This window comes from Orycteropus afer, unplaced genomic scaffold (genome assembly GCF_000298275.1).
Source record: "Orycteropus afer afer isolate SDZICR_OR568_19922 unplaced genomic scaffold, OryAfe1.0 scaffold00037, whole genome shotgun sequence".
NCBI classification, from domain to species: Eukaryota; Metazoa; Chordata; class Mammalia; order Tubulidentata; family Orycteropodidae; genus Orycteropus; species Orycteropus afer.
The window spans coordinates 907,230-928,241 of NW_006921624.1; the positions used below are offsets into that span (position 1 = coordinate 907,230).

The 21,012-nt window shown below is 41.2% G+C and overlaps 1 protein-coding gene across 1 annotated transcript in view; it reads left to right on the forward strand.

The window, feature by feature from the left end:
- The window catches only part of DENND1A (DENN domain containing 1A), a 581,826-nt gene that overhangs the window by 344,153 nt on the left and 216,661 nt on the right, over nucleotides 1-21,012 (forward strand). Inside the window, exon 12 of the mRNA XM_042780373.1 lies at nucleotides 7,585-7,686. Coding sequence (XP_042636307.1) covers nucleotides 7,585-7,686 — 102 coding nt within the window. The remainder of the gene's footprint in view (nucleotides 1-7,584; nucleotides 7,687-21,012) is intronic.

Sequence of the window (21,012 nt, forward strand, 5' to 3'; positions counted from 1 at the left end):
TCATGCTTGGTAAGGTGGAGGGTCAATGAAGGAGGGGAAGGCCCTCAATGAAGTGGATTGACATGGTGACTGCCGTGATGGGCTCAAGTATAGTGGGGATGATGGAGCTGGCACGGGACCGGGCGGTGTTTTGTTCTGCTGTGCATAGGGTCTCTATGAGTCGTAGGTGACTCGACAACACCTAACAACAACAACAACAACAACATAACAACAGCAATGGTTTGAACAAACGTAGCTGATGTTATTTTCTATTTTAGGAATAAACCCATTGTTTTCATACTACCAACTTTAGACAGTAATGCTCAACAAAACCTTCTTGGCCAGAGGGGATGCACCAAAGGTAGAGGAATTCTCAGATGGCCCTCTGCCTTTGCAAAGGGGAGTATATCTAAGTCCTAGGGGGCATTGCATTTTTACATTTATCCTAGCATGGTATTGGCTGAAAAACGAAGTTAAAAAAAAAAAAAAATGCTGGGCTAGACAGAAAAGAAAGGGGAGGGGCAGGGGGTCAAACACAGCCACAAATCACAATATATATTGGATGGTAATCCTAAGAGAGATTACCTTGTCATCTGCCATTCATTTGCTGTCATTCATACATTGTTATCTTTTATGGTCTTTTGGATTTTATTCTGTATTCTGGACATAATATTAATAAGTTTATCAACTGAAGTATAATTTATGTATAATAAACCATCTATTTAAAGTGTATAATTCAGTGAATTTTGACAGTTTCATACGCTCAATAAACCACCACCACCACAGTGAAGATAGAGAATATTTCCATCACTCTCAAAAGATCATTTATTTTTACTTAACACATTACACTTCCCATGAGCCATACAGTACTGTACATACTTTAAAAATACTAAAACATTTAATCCTTATAACAACCTTGTCAGATGGGTATAATTCTTTAGTTTATGGAAGAGGATACTGAGGAACAGAGAGATAAAGTGACTTTCCTAAGCTTATATGGCTAATGAGTGTTGGAGATGAATTTGAACTTAGGCAACTAGCCTCCAGATCCATGCTCTTCACCTCTAGGCTCTGCTGCCTCTCATTCACTCATTCATTCATTCAGAGTTGTCCCCTGTTGGCCACAAATTGGGGTGGGAGCTGAGAGGACAGAGACCTGGCTCCTGGCCTCAAGAAGGCCATAGACTAGGGAAAGAATGTGATACCTGTGTCAGTAACTATAGATTGACATGTTTTTCTGGTTGGGTGAATAAACCATAGGGGATCACAGGAAATGGCAATCTCCCTGCTGCCTCAGCATTCTGGTGTGAGGTTAGCCAAGCTCTGTTGAGTTTTAGAAAATCATTGATGATGAGGGAACAGGCAGGCAAGAGAGCCATCCTTACTGAATGGCTATTATGAATATTCTAGGAATCAGGCTAAATCCGTTACATACATTAGCTCATCTGTTCTTCACAGCTCTATGAGATAGGTTATGATGCCCATTTCACAGATGGCAAAAGTAGAAAATTTATGAGATGCAGTAAATTGCCTAAGGCTACTCATCTGATAAGGGACAAGCCAGAGGTGAATCTTATATTGGAGCCTGTATCTTCTCAGCATTTCAGTGATGGTGTTGACAAAGAATAGTGAATCTACCACAGATTGCCAGAAGAACGAACAAATCTGTCTTAGAAGAAGCATAGCCAGAATGTTCCTTAGAAGTGAAGATGGGGAGACTTCATCTCACGTACTTTGGACATGTTATAAAGTGGGATTAGTCCCTGGGGAAGGATAGCAACGATTGTGAACGTGGCACAAGACCAGGCAAGTTTTGTTCTATTATACATGGGGTCGCAGTGACTCAAACTGACTCCATGGCGCCTAACAACATCCTCTCAATTGCCCTTGGCCACCTCCCATATGAGGGTTCCCTTCCTTGCCTGAAAGATGGGTCAGTCTTAAAAGAAAAGACATTTTTGATTAACAGTATTTATGGGAAGATGCCATTTTTGTGTGTTTCTCTGTGAAAAAAAAAAAAAAAATGCCATTTGGAAAGCCGGTGTTCATGTCAGTCTTTTTTTTTTTTTTCCTTCATTCTGAGAAAAAGCCTATAGAGTCTGGTGGGGGGAGGGTTTGCAGCTGGCAGGAGCTTTGGCATATGCTGTAACTAAAAAGAGAGTGAATGTGTTGGTGGGACAAGCTACCGGAGAGCTGTCTCGGTGTGCTGCGGTACTAGTAAGTGTTTTAATTGGGTAGGGTTTTTGGAGGACTATTTTGACATCTGCTCGTGTCTTTGCTGATTTTTCTTCACTTCGAGTAGGAAACACAAGCTGTGGATAAAATGACTTTAAAATAATTGGAAGTAAAGATATCTCTCTCAAAGTCGAATTTGAGGAGGATACTTTTTAAGAAGTAGAAACTAAATTCCACTTCTAGGAATCCAACCTAAAGTACAAAGCTTTATGCCTACAGATTTCATGGCAATACTATATATAATTTTTTGAATATTTTACTGTGTTTGAGGTGAAAGTTAACACAGCAAATGAGATTCCCATTCAGCAATTCCTATCCAGGTTGTTTTGACACTGGTTACAATCCCTATCAACTCTCAGCACTCTCTCCGTTTCCACCCCACGTGCCCCATTTCCATCCATCCAGTTTCCCTGCCCTCCTGGCTTCTCGTTTTAGCTTTTGTGTACCTGTTGACTGTTTGGTCTGGTATAGTTGATTGTTTAAAGGAGCATATTTCCTATTGCTGAAAAGTGACCTTCAGGCGTGGCTTCAGTTCCAGGTTAAAAGCTGGAACTTTGTGTTTTTCTCTTTGCAAAAGATTACATGTGTTTCTCTTTGCAAAATAAGTCATTTGGAAACTGATGAGCAGGTCAGTCTTTCTTTCTTTTTTAAAGAATGATAATCTTAGGGTTTTCTCTAGTCTCTCTTAGTCCAGTAACTATGGTCCTTTTAATGAACTTGCATTTTGTTCTATATTTTTCTCCATTCCAGCTGGGACCTTTTACTGTGTGCCTGGTCAGAGTGGCCAGTAGTGGTAGCCCTTAGTCCTGTGGACTAAATTTATTCCTTGAGTCTTTGGTTTCCTTCACTCACCTTTGCTCCAGACGGGAAGAGACTAATAGTTGTATCTTAAATGGCCGTTACGAGCTTTTAAGACCTCGGATGCTACTCACCAAACTAGTATGTAGAATATTATATATAATAATTTTTATTAACAACAAAAGGGGCTTGATTGAGTTTGTTTCCCTGAAGTGGAACACTATATTGCAATTAAATATTATGTTTACAAAGCTTTTAATGAAATGGAACATTGCCTATATTGTAATAAGTGAGAAAATCAGAAAGCAGCATTAAGAATCATTTCAACTGTTTTCTAAAAAGTAGAGTGTTGAGAGGAAGGAAATACAGCAAAACATAGTCTCCAAATGGAGGGATTGTTGTAACTGTAATTTTCTTCTTTGACTTTTTCAGTCTGCTTTCTCTTTTTCTCTCCCCCCCCCCTTTTTTTTTAAACAATGTGTGTATATAATTTTTATGATACAAAAGAAAAATGTTACTTTGTGCAAGGAAAAGCAGGTCCTGAGAGTGTGGTACTCATTCTGAAGGCCTCTGGGTAATTGGATCTGGGCTGTCTTCAGAAAGGAGTCCCTGGGTGGTGCTAACGGTTAGCACCCTCAGCTGCTGTGAAAAGGTTGGAGATTCGAAAGGCCTAGTGACCTATTTCTAAAAACTCAACCATCAAAAACCCTGTGGAGTACCATTCTCCTCTGACCCAAGTGGGATCACCATGAGTCACAGTCAACTCCAGGGCAGCTGGTACCAGATCTTCAGAAAGAGTTAGGCTTTGGAGCCAGAACTGGGTTCAGAAATCAGCTTTGCCACTTACTAGCTGTGATTTGGGGCAATTTGTTTTACTTGCCTGAGCCTCCATTTCCTCATCCTTAGCCAAAGATGACAGTATCTCCCTCACAGTATTATTAGGCTTAAGTGAGATAGCAGCCATCAGCACTTCCCACCCCTTTTCTGAGCCCCAGTTTGAGTTTTGTGGGCCTTTCTTCATTTCCCTGTTTCCTTGAGCCTTTCAAGGATAGGGCACCACCCAGCCAACCTCGCCTCTCATTCTTTCCTTGGGAACTCTGAGCTTCAGGAAGGCCCTTGAGTCCCTGCCAGCCTTTTGGAAAAGGCCTTGTCACAGGGAGGGCAGCATTGTCCTGTAAGAGGAAACTGTGTCAGCCCAGCTCCTGCCTGGAGCCTGGTGCTTGGGCATTTTGGTTACTAAGGGGACCCTGGACTGCTAAGTCAGAAAAAGGGGCCAGGTTTTTTCCTGTTCTTCAGCCTGCTGCCAATGTTTGAAAAGTAAACACTCCACACAGCTTAACCAGCAAGTCCTCCAGCCAGGAGTGGGAAGAAATCAAAAGCCTACTCCAGCCAGGCCACAGAGAGCCCACAAGGTCTGGTCTGTGCTGCGGGGGCCCCTCTGGGAACAGAAACAACACAGATTCTGGTCTAGAATCAGCATCCCACTCCCTGGGTCTCTCAGCCTCTGAGATGTCTCTGTGATGGCCATTGCCTCCCCGCCCCTTCTGTAATGAGCTATTTGGAAGGTCAGCTGAGGCCAAACAGATGATCTGGGTTGCAGTGGCCCTCAGCTCAGTCCTCCATGGCTGAAGTCCTTGGCTGAGTTGTTGAGCCACTCATTGCTCCTTCTCCAATGTGACTGTGTCCCAGCCTTTGAAGTGAGAGCCTAGCAGTTACCAAGAAGGAGCCAGAAGAATTTTTGTTCTCAGGTCATTTCTACTACAAGCTTTTCCAACTGACTGTGGCTATGTGTATTATAACAGTAATAATAATAATAATAACAACTGTGCGCCAGATACTATGCATACGTTAGCAGCCCAGAAGAAAGTGGAGTGAAGGCAGACACAATTGTCAATTCCATTTTATAGATGATGAGGCCAGCCAGTAGCTGTATAACCTTGGGCAATCTATTTCATACTCTCTCTGAGCCTCAGTTTCTCATCTCTAAAATTGAGATGGTGCTACCTCACCTCCAGCTATATTGATGAAATGAAAGAATCTGTGTGAAAATGCTGTGTGATCTGAAGTATGATATAAGTGCAAAACATTGTTGATGCTATTTTTGTAGCTTCCTCCTAGCTTGCTGATAGTTGTTTACCCTCTTGGAGCCCTGAACAATTCCCTCACCTTCTCTGAGTCTTAACCTCATCTGTAAAATGGGGATTGTGCTTTGTAAAACAAAAGTGGTGTATAAAACGTTGTTGTTAGGTGCCTTTGAGTCAGTTCCAACTCATAGCAAACCTATGTACAACAGAACAAAACAGTGCCCGGTCCGGTGCCATCCTCACAATTGTTGCAGCCACTGTCTCAGTCCATCAGGTTGAGAGGGATGCTGATTCACTCTCCTTTACCAGGCATGAGGTCCTTCTCCAGGGACTGGTCCTTCCATGTCCAGAGTTTGTGAGACGAAGTCTGGCCATCTTCACTTCTAAGGAGCATTCTGGCTGTGCTTATTCTAAGACAGATGTGTTCATCTTCTCTGTTTGCTGTTAGCTTTTTACCTTATAAATAAGGGAGTCAGTTAATGTGAAATACTATGTTTTGGATGGCAGAATAAGCTCAGAAGTAGGCAGTCATGTCCTTCCTCTGGAGCTCCAGGCCCGTAGTAAGCACTTCGAAAATGTTTACAGACTGATTGATAGGTTTATGGAGTAATTCCCAATGGCCTGGAAAAGTGAATAGCAGAAGGAATTGGAGGCTTCTGGTCATGTTAAGTGGAAGGATTCCATGATTCTGCTGCCCGGGAATTTTTTTTTTTTCCAACCCTAGGACCAACACGGCTTACCTCCTGCTGGGAGAAATCATCTCAGAACATTTTCTTAGGTACCAAGTTCTTTTCTAGAGGCTGGTGTTTGAGAGAGAGAAAATGTCAACCGAAAGTAGCGAGCACTTGCCGAATACCAAGTGTTTTGCGCAGGGCTGGTTATTGTGCAGTGTGAGCCAAACAGAGGAGTCCTCAAGGGGACCACAGCCCAGGGAGGGAAGCAGGCATGCAAAAGGGATGGCAAGGTTCAGAGTGACAAAGGCTGTGAGGGGGTCAGTCTCATTGAGGGTGCTTGATGATAAGGGGTCAGGTGGTACAGTGCAAAGAACGTGGGCTGTGGAAGCAGCCAATTCTGTATCACCTCAGTCACTTACTTCACCTCTCTAACCTCACTATCCTCCAGTTACATAAATGAGGGCAATAATGTGTACTTTGAGGGTTGTGGTAAGAATTAAATAAACTATGTAAGGCACAGAGAAAGCACTAATAGGCTGCCATTACATTGTAATTGTTTTCATTTTCAGCCAACTTAGGCTTTATCATCTATCAGATAGCCCCGCTATATTGCTTCTTATGTGATGCTCTTGGGTGAATTAGGAAAAGCCCCCCTCCACCCCCATTTCAGCCCCAACTTGTCTGGCTAGGCATCCTTGGGCAGTGCACATCTGCACAGACATATGCATTAGCTGTGAGGGTAGCTGACAATGAAACTGACCCCTTACACATAGGGTGACCATTTGCTCCATTTCATGCCTGTTTTCCTGGTGTAATATGCCCTGTCACAGTTCACAAGTGTCTCACTTTGGACAGTAAGTTACAGTGTTTTTCTACTTAAAAAGAATAAAATGAAGACTAAGGTTCTGAAGTTCAAGACTCAAGAGGAATGAACTTTGATACATGGTGAGGTAGGAATATTGAAGGAGATTGGGGTTGGTGAGTAGGCAGGAGAAGAGTGCAGGTAGCTTCTGGCAGGGAGTAAATCATGTGATTAAAAGTCAGAAGTTCAGGATCCACACAGACTTGTACTTCCACAGACAATGGATGGTTGGGGAGGCTCTTTTTCCTCCGTATCATCCCTTCTTCCCTTCCTCCCCTCACCAAGCATGACCACCTACTAGGTGTGAGTCTCCTTTACCCCTTTTGTTGTACCAGTGGAATAAGAGCTCATAAACAGAGCTTCTGAGCTAAATTTCTGTGGAAAGTAGAACCAAATTGAAAGTGTGACCTACCTATTGAATGCTTAAAAACAAACGTTAACATGTTAACACTAGGCTATATACCATATAGCAATGGCAAGATATGAAAAGCAGATGGGCAAGTCGCCTTTGTTATCTGAAAGGGGAATGGATTGAATGTTGGTGTCATGAGAGCCTAGCTGTAGATTAGAGTTCCTAGGGCCAGAGCTTTAGACTTTCAGAGATTCAGCTTCTGTTAAAAATAAAACTTTAAAAAAAAAAAAAAAGTAGAAAATAAATAAAATTGGCATGTGAAGATGTCTCTCACGTGCTAGCTGTGTGGCCTGGGGAATGTTAGTTAGCCTCTGTTAGTCCCTTTTCTCTCTGGAGACTTGGGGATAATCTAGACACTTGGAGTTTTCATGAGAGGTAAATGAGCTGACAAATGTGAAACAAGTAGTACTGGGCCTACCACAGAGCAAGCCTTTGTCAAATGTCACTTTTCTTCCCTAATCCCCTTCCTTGGAGAAGGCCAGGGGAAGTACCTGTGCTTCAATGACCATCTCTTTTGGATTTTTTTTTCCCCACTTGCAGAAAGTCAGGAACATGGCCCTGGATGATGTCGTGATCCTAAACGTGGACACCAACACCCTGGAAACCCCCTTTGATGACCTCCAGAGTCTCCCAAATGATGTGGTGGGTAATAAGATTTTGATATTCTGGATCTATAAGGTCATGCGATGGACATGAACATGACTTTGGTAGAGAGGGGGAAGAGAGGAGAGAGCTATGCCTAAGAACTTTAGTCAGTTCTCTGGTCCCTCTGGAAGTTTGTCTCAGTGTGGAAAGTTCAGAGGTGGTTTATTTCTTGAGCTTTGTATTGCTCTTATAACTTTGATCCGAAAGATTATGACCTGAAGGATTGAACAGCTCCTTTTTCTGTGAGAGCCTGGAGGTTGGTTTTGTTGTTGGGTGAAAATTTACAGAGCAAATTTGTTTTCTGTACAATGGTTCATACACATTTTATATTATAACATTGGTTGCAATCCCCATAATGTAACAGCTCTCTTCCCGCTTCCTCTCTGTGGTTACCTTTTCCCTGTGTCCTTTTTTCCTATGTATTGCTGCCCTCTAAGTTAGTTCCCTGTGCAAATACTGCCCTTCTGATCTCCTGTGGTTGATTGTTGTAGGGAGTACACCTACCTGGGGTAAATGTTCACCTTATATGCCTGTCTGTTGTTTGGCTGGAAGCCACAGGAGTTCAGTTCCAGGCACGAGGGTAACTAGGGTCCATAGTCTTGAGGGTTTCACCAGGCTGTATCAGACCAGTAACCTGGTCTTTTTTGAGATTTTTAGTTTTGTTCCTCAATTTTCTCCCATTCTATCCAAGATCTCCTATGCTGATCCCTTTCCCAATGGTTGACAGTGGTAGCGGCAACGTCTAGTTCTTCTGGTCTCAGGGTCATATAGGCTGAGGTTCGCATGGTCCATTAGTCTCTTGGTCTAATTGTTTCCATGTGTCTTTGGTTTTCTTCATTCTTGTTTGCTCTGGACAAGTAGAGGCCTGTTGTTCCATCTTCAATGGCTGCTTACAAGTCACTACTCACCCAAGTAGGATGTAGAACAATGTTTTTGTGTAATACGTTATCCCAGTGGAGCTTGATGGAGAGCCTGGAAATTTTGCCATCCCTGTCCATTATGTTACCATCTCCAGAACGCACAGCTCCTCTGCATGCAGCCACAGAGGGCGGGTGGGGAGGGTTTTCAGTGTGAGTGCTTCGGGGACTTGAACCTGCATTTTTTCCCTGGACCATTATCAGACCAAGCCATTTTCTTCCTTATCAGGTTATCTGCTGCCAGTGCTTTGCATGTAGCTGCATGATCCCCAAATCTATCTTTGCCACCTCAGGTCTAGACAGAATATGGCCTCTGTTTAGCAAAAAACCGTGAGTGGCCACATTTGCCACTCTAACATCTGACTACATACCTCTCACATTGCTGCTCAGAGCTGCCTCGTAGGAGGCTATTTGAAGTAGACTCTTTCTGCCCCATTGCTCATTAAGAACAAGGAGATTTGGGGTTCACAGGGAAGTATAGTTTTGATATTTCTTGTCTGGCCTCTGTGGTTCTGTCTGCTAGAAAATCTGTAACATTAGTCTGACTTCTAGAGTGACAGAAGTCTATGTTTCTGCCATGCGGTGCTCATACGGAGCTGGCGATTGTGTCCTGGTGACAGGAGAAGGCTGCTTATCTAGTGCACCCTGGTGCTTCATTGCTGCTGGGAGTCCCAGGGGCACTGTGGAGTTAAGTATTCTGAAGAGATTGTAACATGGTTTCCAAGCTCCCTGCTCAGTGCCACTGTGAGACTTTGGGGACCCTTGTGCTCTATAAAGACCCATTGCAATTGTAATGTAATTAAACAATGGCTTCATTCATTGAGTTACTCTGTGCTAGGTACTGTGTTGAGCACTTGTCACACCTGTCACTGACCTCTCATCCTTCACACATTATGAAGAAGGTATTTTTCTTACTCCCATTTTACCCCCACAGCTAGAAAGGGAAGGAGCACTCAGACCTATAGCTTTCTCTAGGCACCTTCTGCATTTAGGAGCTCATTCAGTTAGTTACATAGCCCTGTGGAGTAGGTAAGGCATTCTGGTGGCATGGTGCCTAAGGCATTTGACTGCTAACCAGAAGGTTGGCTGTTCAAACCCGGCAGCCACTCTGTACAGTCTACTTCTGTAAAGATTTACCATCTTGGAAACCCAGTGGAGGTTGCTATGAGTCAGAATTGACTTGATGGCAGTGGGTTTAGTTTGGTTTTATGGAGTAAGTATTCTCTCCTTTTCTCAGAGAGAAAAGAACCTCAGACAGTATGTCCTTTGCTGAAAAGATCATATCATACTGGTAAGAGACAGAGCTAAAATTGCAACACCACTCTGGATGGCACCAAAGCCTATAGTGCTTCCACTCTATTTATATTGCCTGCCTCTGAGGCTGAGAGAGATAACAGAAGAACTAGGAGAAATAAAAATATTATAGAAGTGTGAGAGTTTGCTGCTAAGTACATCAGGACAGGATACTTAGTTGGTATCTTAGGCCCTTGTGGCTATAATTTTAGCTACTTTGGTCCAAGGAATCTGAAGTGTTCATACTTGTTCTCTTTCAATGGGAAAGTTCTTCCTTTAAGCCACGATGACTTAATGACAAGTAACAACAGCAATAATAGGTCTTAAGCATGGACCTTGCAAGTACTAAGTGAATGTGTGGGAAGTGAATCTGAGGTACATCAAGCACAAGGAATGGCCAGGAACTCTGGGGCAGCTCGAGATGAGGGACTTGTGTTAGACTGGGTTCTCTAGAGAAACAAAACCAGTAAAGCTTATATATAGAAAGAGAAAGAGAAATTTATCTTAGGAAAATGGCTCACACACTTACAGAAGCTGGCAAGTCCCAAGTTCTTGCATCAAACATCAAGCTGGAGGCTTTTCCTGACTCATGCAGCTGCAGGGGCTGAGGAGCTCAAGGTTGGCAGGCAGTATACTGGCTTGACTCCAACGAATGACAAATCCAAGATCTCCAGGCCGAATGGTGGATTGTTCGCTCATGGACAGTTGTAGGCAGCACAACAGAATCCCAATACACAGAAGAGTGTCTCTTTTCCCAGGATGTCCATAAATATACTGGAAGCAAGCCACACCCCTAGGGAAATTCCCTTTCAACTGATTGGCTGCTCAGAACATATACATCTGATCCCATCACTGGAACAACCCACATCACAATTGCTTAAACCACACAGAATTGTGGTCCAGCCAAGTTGACACACACCTCCAACTATCACAGGACTGATGGCTCAGAAACCATGGCATGGACCTTTCTGCATACAGGCAGCATTCTGACCTTGTGCTGGGCATTGGGCAGCAAAAATGAAGCCTATTCAGTCCTTGCCTTCAAAAAGCATATTCCAGCAGGAGAAACAGACCTGTGCACTGTATATGTATTGCAGTAAAGCATAATAGCATCTGAGGGAAGGAGTGACAATGTCTTTGGGAGGACAGTAGAGGCTTCCTGAAGACAACAAACTCTGGAGGCCTTTTCAGTGATCAATGAGGTGGTCTCTGGGAACCAAAGTAATTTGGGCAATTCATTTTCTCTCTCTTAGACTCGGTTTCCTGTCTTCAAAAGAATAACCACACCTACTATTAGCATTGTTTTGGCAAAAAAAAGGAGATGGTGGTGTTATTGTCACATGACTCATAGTGACCCCATGTAACAGAGTAGAACTGCCCCATACGGTTTTCCATGCTGTAATCTTTACGGGAACAGATCACAGCCAATCACTTAACCAAAATGTCTGACCTAGTGCTTGGCATATTGTCAGTGTTTAATAAATAATACCTGCATTTGTTAATCAAAATTGTTCTTAATAATTACAGGCAGGGTTGAGGGACAGTTAATGCCCTCTATATACTGATAGTCTTCAACTTGTGCTAGAAGGGCCCCCTGTTTACAAGCTACTGTGTAGCAGGATTGAGAATGTTCCACAGCAGTGGTTTCCAGCATGAGGCTCCAGCCTCATTAAGGATTCCAAAGATTGCAGAAAAGAGGATGTGGTCCATAACATACTTATTGTATTTGAATAGAATTATAGACTTGATTCTGTAAGACTCTGTGAACTATCAAATGTCTAGAAGGAAAAATCATGTCCAGGTCATCTTTGTGTCCCTTACTCAGGACCTGGTACTTTTAGTGTATCAGCAAGTCCACAGTGGACCTTACGGTCTCCCGTTCTGCCATAGCACTTGTTTGCTACGTCTGACATATTCTCCCTCTTAACCATTTCTCAAATCTATATCCTCTTCTCCATCACTCTTAAACACCTGTTCTAAGTCTTATTTCTCTTCTGCACTGTTACCTCTAAACTAGTTTTACTGACTCCAGGCTCTTCTCCCCAGTTCTTCTTCCTTAGAGAGTGACCTTTCTCAAACATAACTATAATTTCCTTCTACTTAAAATCATTCCAGCAATGAACGTAATTTCTTTAAAGAAAAAAAAAAAATCTAAAGGCAAAAAATCCTTCTATAACTTACCATTATTTAGACAGAAGAGTCACGTTCCCTTTGTTTTGTTTTGTTTTTTTCCAGAGCTCTTCCCTCTTCCTACTGCAAACCCTATATTGTAGGTGTTTGGAACTGTTAGTAGTTCCCCCAAACTTACATGTTTTTTCCATACCATCATACTATGGATACGGTTTTCTTTTGTCATAAATGTCCTGTTCCATTTGTCTATCTCTTGCTCATTCTTCAAGACATACCCTAAACATTATGCTGTAAAAACTTTTCCTGATCTCTCCAGGGCTTTCTCTATGTCTCCACAGCCCTTCCTATTACTTGTATAATTACACTTATCACCCACCAATATGTTTTATACATGTCTGGCTTTCCCTTTTAATTGTGAGTTTTTTGGGGGCAGGAATCACGTTTTATTCATCATTGTTTCCCAAGGATCTAGCAGCCACTGGATAGATAGATGGAAGGTTGGAAGGGACATATGGATTGAGTTATTTTGGTGGATGAAATCTTGCATAACATGGCATCCATGCTGGAAATTTTGTTAAAAGGGGCCTTGGTTCTGCTTCTAGCCATGATGGAATAATTGGTACTGGATTTATCCTCCCGCCATTAAAAAGTATAAAACAAGACAAATATATAAAACAACTGTTTTAAAAAAAAAGTAGACAACAGGCAGTGCAAAACTGTGATCCTTGGAGGAATGGAAACAAATGAAGTGAGGCCGAAACACCTCCCCGCCCCTGCTGACTTTCTGCCTTGAGGGATTTTCTGGACGCTGTGACAGGAAGAAGATCCTCAGGAGCCTCACTGAGTCGAGGGGTCAGAGATGGGGAGAGATGGTTTAAATCTGTGAGTCAGAGTACCAGACAGGAAGCAGTGAAAGAGGTCTAGATACTTGGATGAGATCCTCTTGACTGTCTGCTAAAGGCAAGGGTATGTAGGATAAAACTCCTGCCTAGGAGCTATAAAATGAACAATTCTCAGAGCTCATACAGGGCTGGAAATCATTCAAGCTTTGACCAGCCAGATTAGAGACCCCTCACTGAACACTCAGGACAGTCAGTAGAGACCCCGGAAGGGCTATGCCTTGACAAACCAAAAAACCAAATTCACTGCCGTTGTGTCAATTCCAACTCATAGCGACCCCTCCTCAAGTTTCCGAGGTGGTATCTCCACAGAAATAGATTGCCCAGAATTAGCTCTACACTGAAGTTGCTTTAACCCTGCCCTAGCTTAAGAGATGTCTCCAGGACTGCTAGTGATATATTGTTTTGTTTTATTTTGTTTCAGTCTTAGTGCTAGTCATACAGGTAAGAATTCATCAAACTATAACCAATGGTATGTGCACTTTTGTGTTTGTGTGTTAAACATCCTATCATGAAAGATCCAGACTTGTCCAGAATCAGGAAAATTTGATCCATAACCAAGGAGAAAATTAGTTAATAGAAAGAGATATGATGGAATTAGAAGAAAAGAGCCTTACAACAGCTGTTATAAAGAATAAATATGTTTACAGATTTAAAGCAAAATATGAACTAAATGAAGGGAGAAATGAAAGATATAAAAACAATGAAAGGGAATATCTACAGGTGAAAAATATATTGGAAATGAAAAATTCACTGGCTGGGATTAGGAATAGATTGGACATTGCAGAACAGCAGATAAATGAGCTTGAAGACAAAGCAGTAAAAACTGTATGAAGCACAGAAAGAAAAAGACTGGAAAACGTTAGCAGAACCTCAGTGACTTGTGGCACGTTATCAGGAGGACTGACATAACGTGTAACTGCAGTACTAGAAGGACAGAGAGTGGGGAAGACAGAAAAAAATAGTTAAAGAAATGATAGTAAATTTTTTTTCCCCAAAGTTGATGAAAACAGTAATCTCAGAGATTCAAGATGCTTAGTGAACTTCAAGCATGGTGGGTACAAAGGCACATTGTGATAATTGCTCAAAATCAGTGACAAAAAGACAATCTTAAAAGTAGCTGGGGAAAAGGACACATTACATTAGAGAAAGAAATGACAAATGACTTCTTGTCAGAAATTGACAAACTAAAAGATAAAGAAATGACATCTTTAAAGTAATGAAAGAAAATTTTTGTCAGCCTAGAAAGCTATATCTAGCGAAAATATCCTTACAAATGAAGGCAAAATAAAAACTTTTCATACAAATAAAAAGTGAGAGAAATCATTCCCAGCAGGCCTGCACTATAAGAAATGTTAAAGGATATTCTTCAGATGGAAGAAAAATGATACCAGAGGAAACATCAATCATAAGGGAATAAAAAAATACCAGAAGTAGTAACTATGTGGGTAAACATAAAAGACTTTGTTTCTCATTTTTTAATTTCTATAAAAGGTAACTGAATGTTTAAAGTACAAACAGTATCAATGTATTGTGTGGTTTATAATGTAGGTAGAAGTAAGATGTAGGACTGAGTAGCACAAAGGACATGGAAAGGGGAGAAGAGAAGTATGCTGCTGTAAGACTCTTATATTATATGTAAAGTCATATAATGCAACTAGCCCAACTAAATGCCCAACTAAGGCAATCTACTTCTGTAGTGATAGCGCCTTGGAAACCCAAGGAGGGGTCACTGTGAGTCGGGGCCGACTCGATGGCACATAACAACAACAAGTTAAAGATTGTAAACCTTAGAGGAGCTACTGAAAAAAAAAAAAATTAAAGATGTATAGCTAGTAAGGCAATATTGAGGATCCAAAATATTTTGGTGGTAAAGGAAAAGGGACCAAACATAGATCGAACAAATAGAAAAGTTGTCAAGATGATAGATTTACCCAACTACATTGATAATTACATTAAACGTACATGTTCTAACTACTCCAATTAAAAGACACAGATTATTAGATTAGATTAAAATGCAAGGTCCAATTATATGCTGTCTTTAAGAATTCTGTGAATATAAAGAATCGCATAGGTTAAAAGTAAAAGGAAGGAGGAGGAAGGAATTCCGTACAAACACTAATCAAACATTAGAGAAGAGACAATTCTTCCTTATAGTTGTTGTTGTTATGTGCCATCGAGTCGAATCCAACTCATAGCAACCCCTCCTTGGGTTTCTGAGGCAGTATCACTACAGAAGTAGACTGCCCAACCTTCATTCCGAGGAATGGCTGGTGGGTTTGAACCGCCAGCCTTCTGGTTAGCAGTCAAGTGCCTTAGCCACTATGCTACCAGAGCTCCCTCTTCCTTATAGAAGAATTCCAAATCATATCTGTTGATACTCTCCCCTCCAGGAGGAGGAGAAGCTTAATCTCCCCCTACTGTCCCCCCCGACTTGATTTAGTAACCCAGTTAGAAAGAACAGTGTATGTAAACGGAAAAATAGTAACTTTAGTGGAAAAACATGGCAAAACTGCCTTAACCAAGTGATCGAATGTGACATCACCAAGGATATCTTGTAACCCCTTGCAGTGCGGTGAATTACTTTTATATAGCCTTTCTAACCAAAGTCTTTATAACTTCCCCCAAATGATTTTCTGGTCCATACTCTTGCAAGGGATGGTCACTTTGCAGATTTAGTGATTTGTGGTCTACCTAGGGGATTGGTCAGTTCATGTGATGGGAAGGCCAGGCCTTGAAATTAACAAGGGAGCTCTGGAAGCATAGTGCCTAAGACACTTACTGCTAACCAGAAGGCTGGAGGTTTAAACCCACCAGCCACTCCTCGTAGTGATATCGCCTCAGAAATCCAAGGAGGGGTCGCTATGAGTCGAGTCCGACTTGATGGCACATAACAACATATAAAAGCCAATTCCACAAAGATTCGGGGGACCTCATTACCAATGAGAAGAGTCTGGTGCAGAGTGCATTTTTTGGTACAAGAACATGGGGTCCCTGCACTGAGAACTTCCTAGACCCAAAAGGAAGAGCTGTAGCACTGAAGACAACATACAGTGGCAAGAGACAGCAGCAGTGGGCTTGCCAGCCCCCAGAGCGAGGTGGCTGTGTTGGGCTTGCTGGCCCATGGAGATAGAGCTAAGTGTTTTCTGGCAGGAGGCTTGCCAGCAGTGCAAAGAGGTATAACTTGCGCATGTAGGGCAAAGGCCTGAGTGTGCACAGCACTTCGAGAATCCTGTGCAGGGATCTTTCTACAGCCAGGCAGAGCCAGGTGCCTCTGGGCAGGAGGCTTGCTAGCAAAGCTAAAAGAGCTGAAATGCTTGTGCAGAGAAGAGAGGCCTGATGTGACATGCGCAGGGGCTGCATACATACCCCTTACCTGCCAAACAACAAGAGACCAGGTAGCATGATGGGAGCCAAGAGCAGAGGCCAGCTAGGCCCAGTGGCAGAGCAGAAGCGTCAGGAGCCATGCAGGGCCTCCCTAGCAATGTAGTGATACCTGGAGGCAGTGATAATTTGAACACAAAATCTGACCTGAACCACAGTGTGCCTGCTCACAAAATAAGAATGGACATGGGTAATTTGGGGAAGTGTAAGCATTTCTCCTTTGAGAATCGGTTGTTATTGTTTATTGTTAGCTTTCTATAAATAATAATAATGGCTTTCACTTTGCTGAAACATTGATCACAGAGGAACATAGCACTCATGAAATGGTTGATGCCAGTGGGGACCATGCAGTCTTATGGGTATCTGGAAGTTTGAGACCCAGCCTGTCTGAATTTGCAATACAGATATACAGACAGAGCTTACACCCCTGAAATAATGCGATGAGAAGGATACTTGATATTTATTACACAAATAATCTGCACATTATACATTTTTTCCCAAAACTGTACAACTCCCTCCCATATTAGTTTCCTATGTGTGCTATGCACGCCACTATGCAAAAAATATGGTACATGTTTTGGATTGAAAGACAGTATTTTTAAAATCTTAATTCTCCCTGTATTGATCTATAGATTCAGTATAATCTCTACCTAAATTCCAGCAGATTTTTTGGTAAAAATTTGACAAGCTCATTCTAAATGTATATCATATGTGAAGCATCTAGAACAACTAAAACACTGTTGAAATAAAAAAGAATAGCAACAAAGTTATAGGTCTTACATTACCTGCTTTTAAGTCTTACTATAAAGTTATAGTAATCGAGATAGTACAGATGGAAATACAGATCAGTAGAACAGAATAGAGTCCAGAATTAGACCACACAAAAATGGTCAATTGATTTTCAACAAATAGGCAAAGTAATTCACTCAGTAGGAAAAGCTTAGTTTTCCTCAACAAATGCAGCTGGAACAACTGGATTTCCATATGGAAGAAAAAAGATCCTCACTTTTACCTCAAGTATTAATTAATATCACATTTAATATTACACAGACATTAACTGAAAATCGATTATATGGCCTAAGCATAAAGTAAAATCTGTAAAACAACTAGGTGAAACTACAGGAGAAATTCTTTATGAATTTGAATTAGGAAAAAATTTCTTGGCTAGGATATAAAAAACATGCATCATAAGAGAAAAAATGGTTAAATTAGACCTCATATAAGGTGGGGGAAAAAAATTCAAAAGACACCATTAAAGTAATGAAAGAAGCAACGTACAGACTTAGAAAAACATTCTCAATACTTATATCTGAAAAAGGACTTTTATCTAGGATCCATAAAATTCAGTAGTAAGACACCCCAGTTAAAAAGTGTTCAAAAGACTTGGAGAGACACTTCACAAAAGAAGATGTTCAAATGACCAGTAACCTACCCAGCATCATTATGATTAGGGTTCAAAGTAATACCACAACAAGGCACCAGTATATACTCCCAAATATGGCTAAAATAAAAGACTAAGTTGCCCATAAAATTAAATATATACTTACTATTTACACAGCAATCCCATTACTAAGTATTTACCCAAGAGAAAGAAAAATTCACATACACACAAAAACATGTATATGAATGTTTATAACACAGTTACCAAAAACTGGAGACAATTTAAATATCCTTCAGCTGATGTTGAATGCATAAGGAACGAACTATTAATCTATGGATGAATCTCAAATATATTTTGCTAAGTGGAAGAATTCATTTATGTAACATTCTTCAATAGGCAAACTACAGTTATAGAAATCAGATGAGCAGTTCCATGAATTGTGAGCAAGAGAAGAGGTTGACTATAAAGGGGCACAAGGAAATTTTGGGAGACGTCAGAACTTTACATCAATAGTGGTGATGGTTACGTGATTGCATTTTTCAATTCATAGAACTATACACTAAAAATGGTACATTTTACTGTATTTTAATTATACCCCAAGAAACCATAAAACATTGTTGAAAGATTGGTGATACCAAGTGTTGGAGAGGCTATGGAACAACTGAACTTTTATCACTACTAATGGGAGTGTAAAATGGAACCACCACTTTGCAAAACAGTTTGGCAGTTTTCTGTAAAATTAAGCACATACCTACCATACAGCCTAACAATACCAATCCTGAGTATTTACCCAAAAGAATGAAACTGTATGGTCATACAGGATTGCACATGATTGTGTCTAGCAGTTTTATTCATAGTAAACAATCCTGGGAAGGATCTGAGTATCCACCTACTATGAATAGACAATGTGTTATATTCCTTATGTTTCATTACTGAATCACTGTAACAAACTACTGATACATAAAACAACATGGATGAATCTTGAATACATAACACTGAGCAAAATAAGCCAGACACAAAAGTATGTATACAATATGGTTTCATTGACATAAAATTCTAGTTGAGACAAAGCTGATCTATAGTGGGGGAGAGCAGATCGATGGTTGCCTTGCACTGGGGTGGAGAGTGTGAGGACTGATTGCAAAGGGGCCTGAGTGAACTTTTTTGGGGTGAAGGAAATGTTCTGTTTCTCAGTTGTGGTTTTAAAAGTTGTACTTTTAAAATACGTGCATTATGTTGTATGTAAGTTATGACTTAATAAAGTTAATTTCAAAAAGAAGCAGCCTTAGCAATTAATTCTAAAAGGAGTTCCCAGTATTGAGTAGCTTTCAGAACAGCTTTGCTACTTTTCACGTGATTTATGAATATGGACAAAGGGTAACTTGGAGGCAGGGCACTCGCTTTTTGCTAGGTGCCTAAACAGTTTAATCCAAGATGTTTTAATGTTATCTCGGTTGGCTTTTTCTACCCTTTAAAAAAAAACAACAACAACAACAAAAAGGAGTTCGGAAAGGTCAGTGCCTTTGTACTGTGTCAGGTTTCATAAAACTTGCAAATGTATTGCTCTCAGTGACAATATTGTTACCTACATAGGGGTTTAGGAGCTCTGGTAGCGTAGTGCCTAAGGCACTTGACTGCTAACCAGAAGGCTGGCGGTTCAAACCCACCAGCCGCTCCTTGGGAGGAAGGTTGGGCAATCTACTTCCGTAGTGATATTGCCTCGGAAACCCAAGGAGGGGTCGCTATGAGTCAGGTCTGACTCCACAGCATATAACAACAACAACAACATAGGGGTTTTGGAGGAGGAATATGGCAAGAATACTTGCATCTTTTATTAATCTAAAGACCTGGTTACAGGCTTGTTTATCTCAAGCCCACGTAGATATGGAGAACATAATTACACCTCTCCCCCAGCAGTCATTTAACCAAGCTCTTCATCTGCTTGTCATAAATTTAAAGAGCATCTCTTGTTCCTTCAAGAGCCTTGAGTGTATGCTACTTAGCTGATGGGTAGTTTGTAGGACTTTTCAAAAGCACAGTGAAAAGGAACTGAAACTCTTCCAGTGTTATTCTAGGGGAACAGAGTTGTCCAGGGCTCAGTTGGGGCCCTTTCTGATTTTTCTTGGCCTGGAATTTGCAGGCTTTTGTGTACTCACATGTGGAAGCCTTTGCCATCTACGTAATCTCTCCATTCTTTCACCTTATGTTTTCTGTAACCTGACTGAAGCTCTTTTAAAATGGGCTTTTTCACATGGCATCAAAATACTTATTCCCTCTGACCCAATAATTCTACTTTTAGGCTTGTTTTTGCCAAATACTCCTAAGTAGAGAAAGTTACCTTACCAAATAACATTGTGTTAACCAAAGTCGGAAGTAGCCTAAGTGTCTCAAATTGGGAGGGTGATTAAGGTAACACCCTACCACTATTCAGTGGAGTATAGCCACTAAAAATGATGGTTATGAAGAATATGTGCAACCTAGGAAATGCTAAAGATAAAATTTAGTGGAAAAAGCAGAATATTAAATAGTATATGTGCTATTACTATAATGGACACAAAAGCCCAACACACACAGAGGTAAGGGATTTTAAAAACCATTTCCAAATTGCAAACTAGTGTATCGGTATAGTAAAGTTGTAAGTAACATTTTTTCTTCTCTTATTTTCCAAATTTTCTTTGATATTATTACTATGGAAAAATTTACCTTTCATCCTCTCATGTGAAACATTTGAATGTCTTGTCTTTTGCCTTTATGGACTGTGTCTCTCCAGGACTGTAGTTTCTGTCTTCTCCATATTCTTTGGAGAAAAGATCACAAACAGTTTAGTAACCTGTTTTTAAAGCCACGTAAATTTCGCTCTTCCTTGCCAGAATATGTGAGGAATATCCAAGAGATTTCAGAGCACATAGAGAGAGAAATAGCCTTGATCAGTGTTCAGTGGGGCTGAGGAAGGGGAGAGGGGGAAGGAAGGAAGTGTGCCATTTAAGGAGCATGCTTAAGTGGCAGGGCCAGGGCACTGCTGGTCCTTCTTGTCATGTCCAAGCTTCCCCACAAGCTGGAAGCTGAGCCCGTCACCCCTCAGCCTGAACGTCCAACACTTCCGTACTTACACCTCATTTTCCTAGCCACATAGAGAATGAACACAGTCCCCAAATGCCTCATGCTCTTTCGCATGTCTGTTCTTCTTCACATTCTGTTCCCTCCATTTAGCATGTTCTTCTTTCTCTGCCCACCAAAATCTAGTTGTCCTATAGGTTGATATTTGAAGGTCAGTTCTGCTATGAAAGCCGTTCTGGTTTCTCCCACACTCTTACTTTGT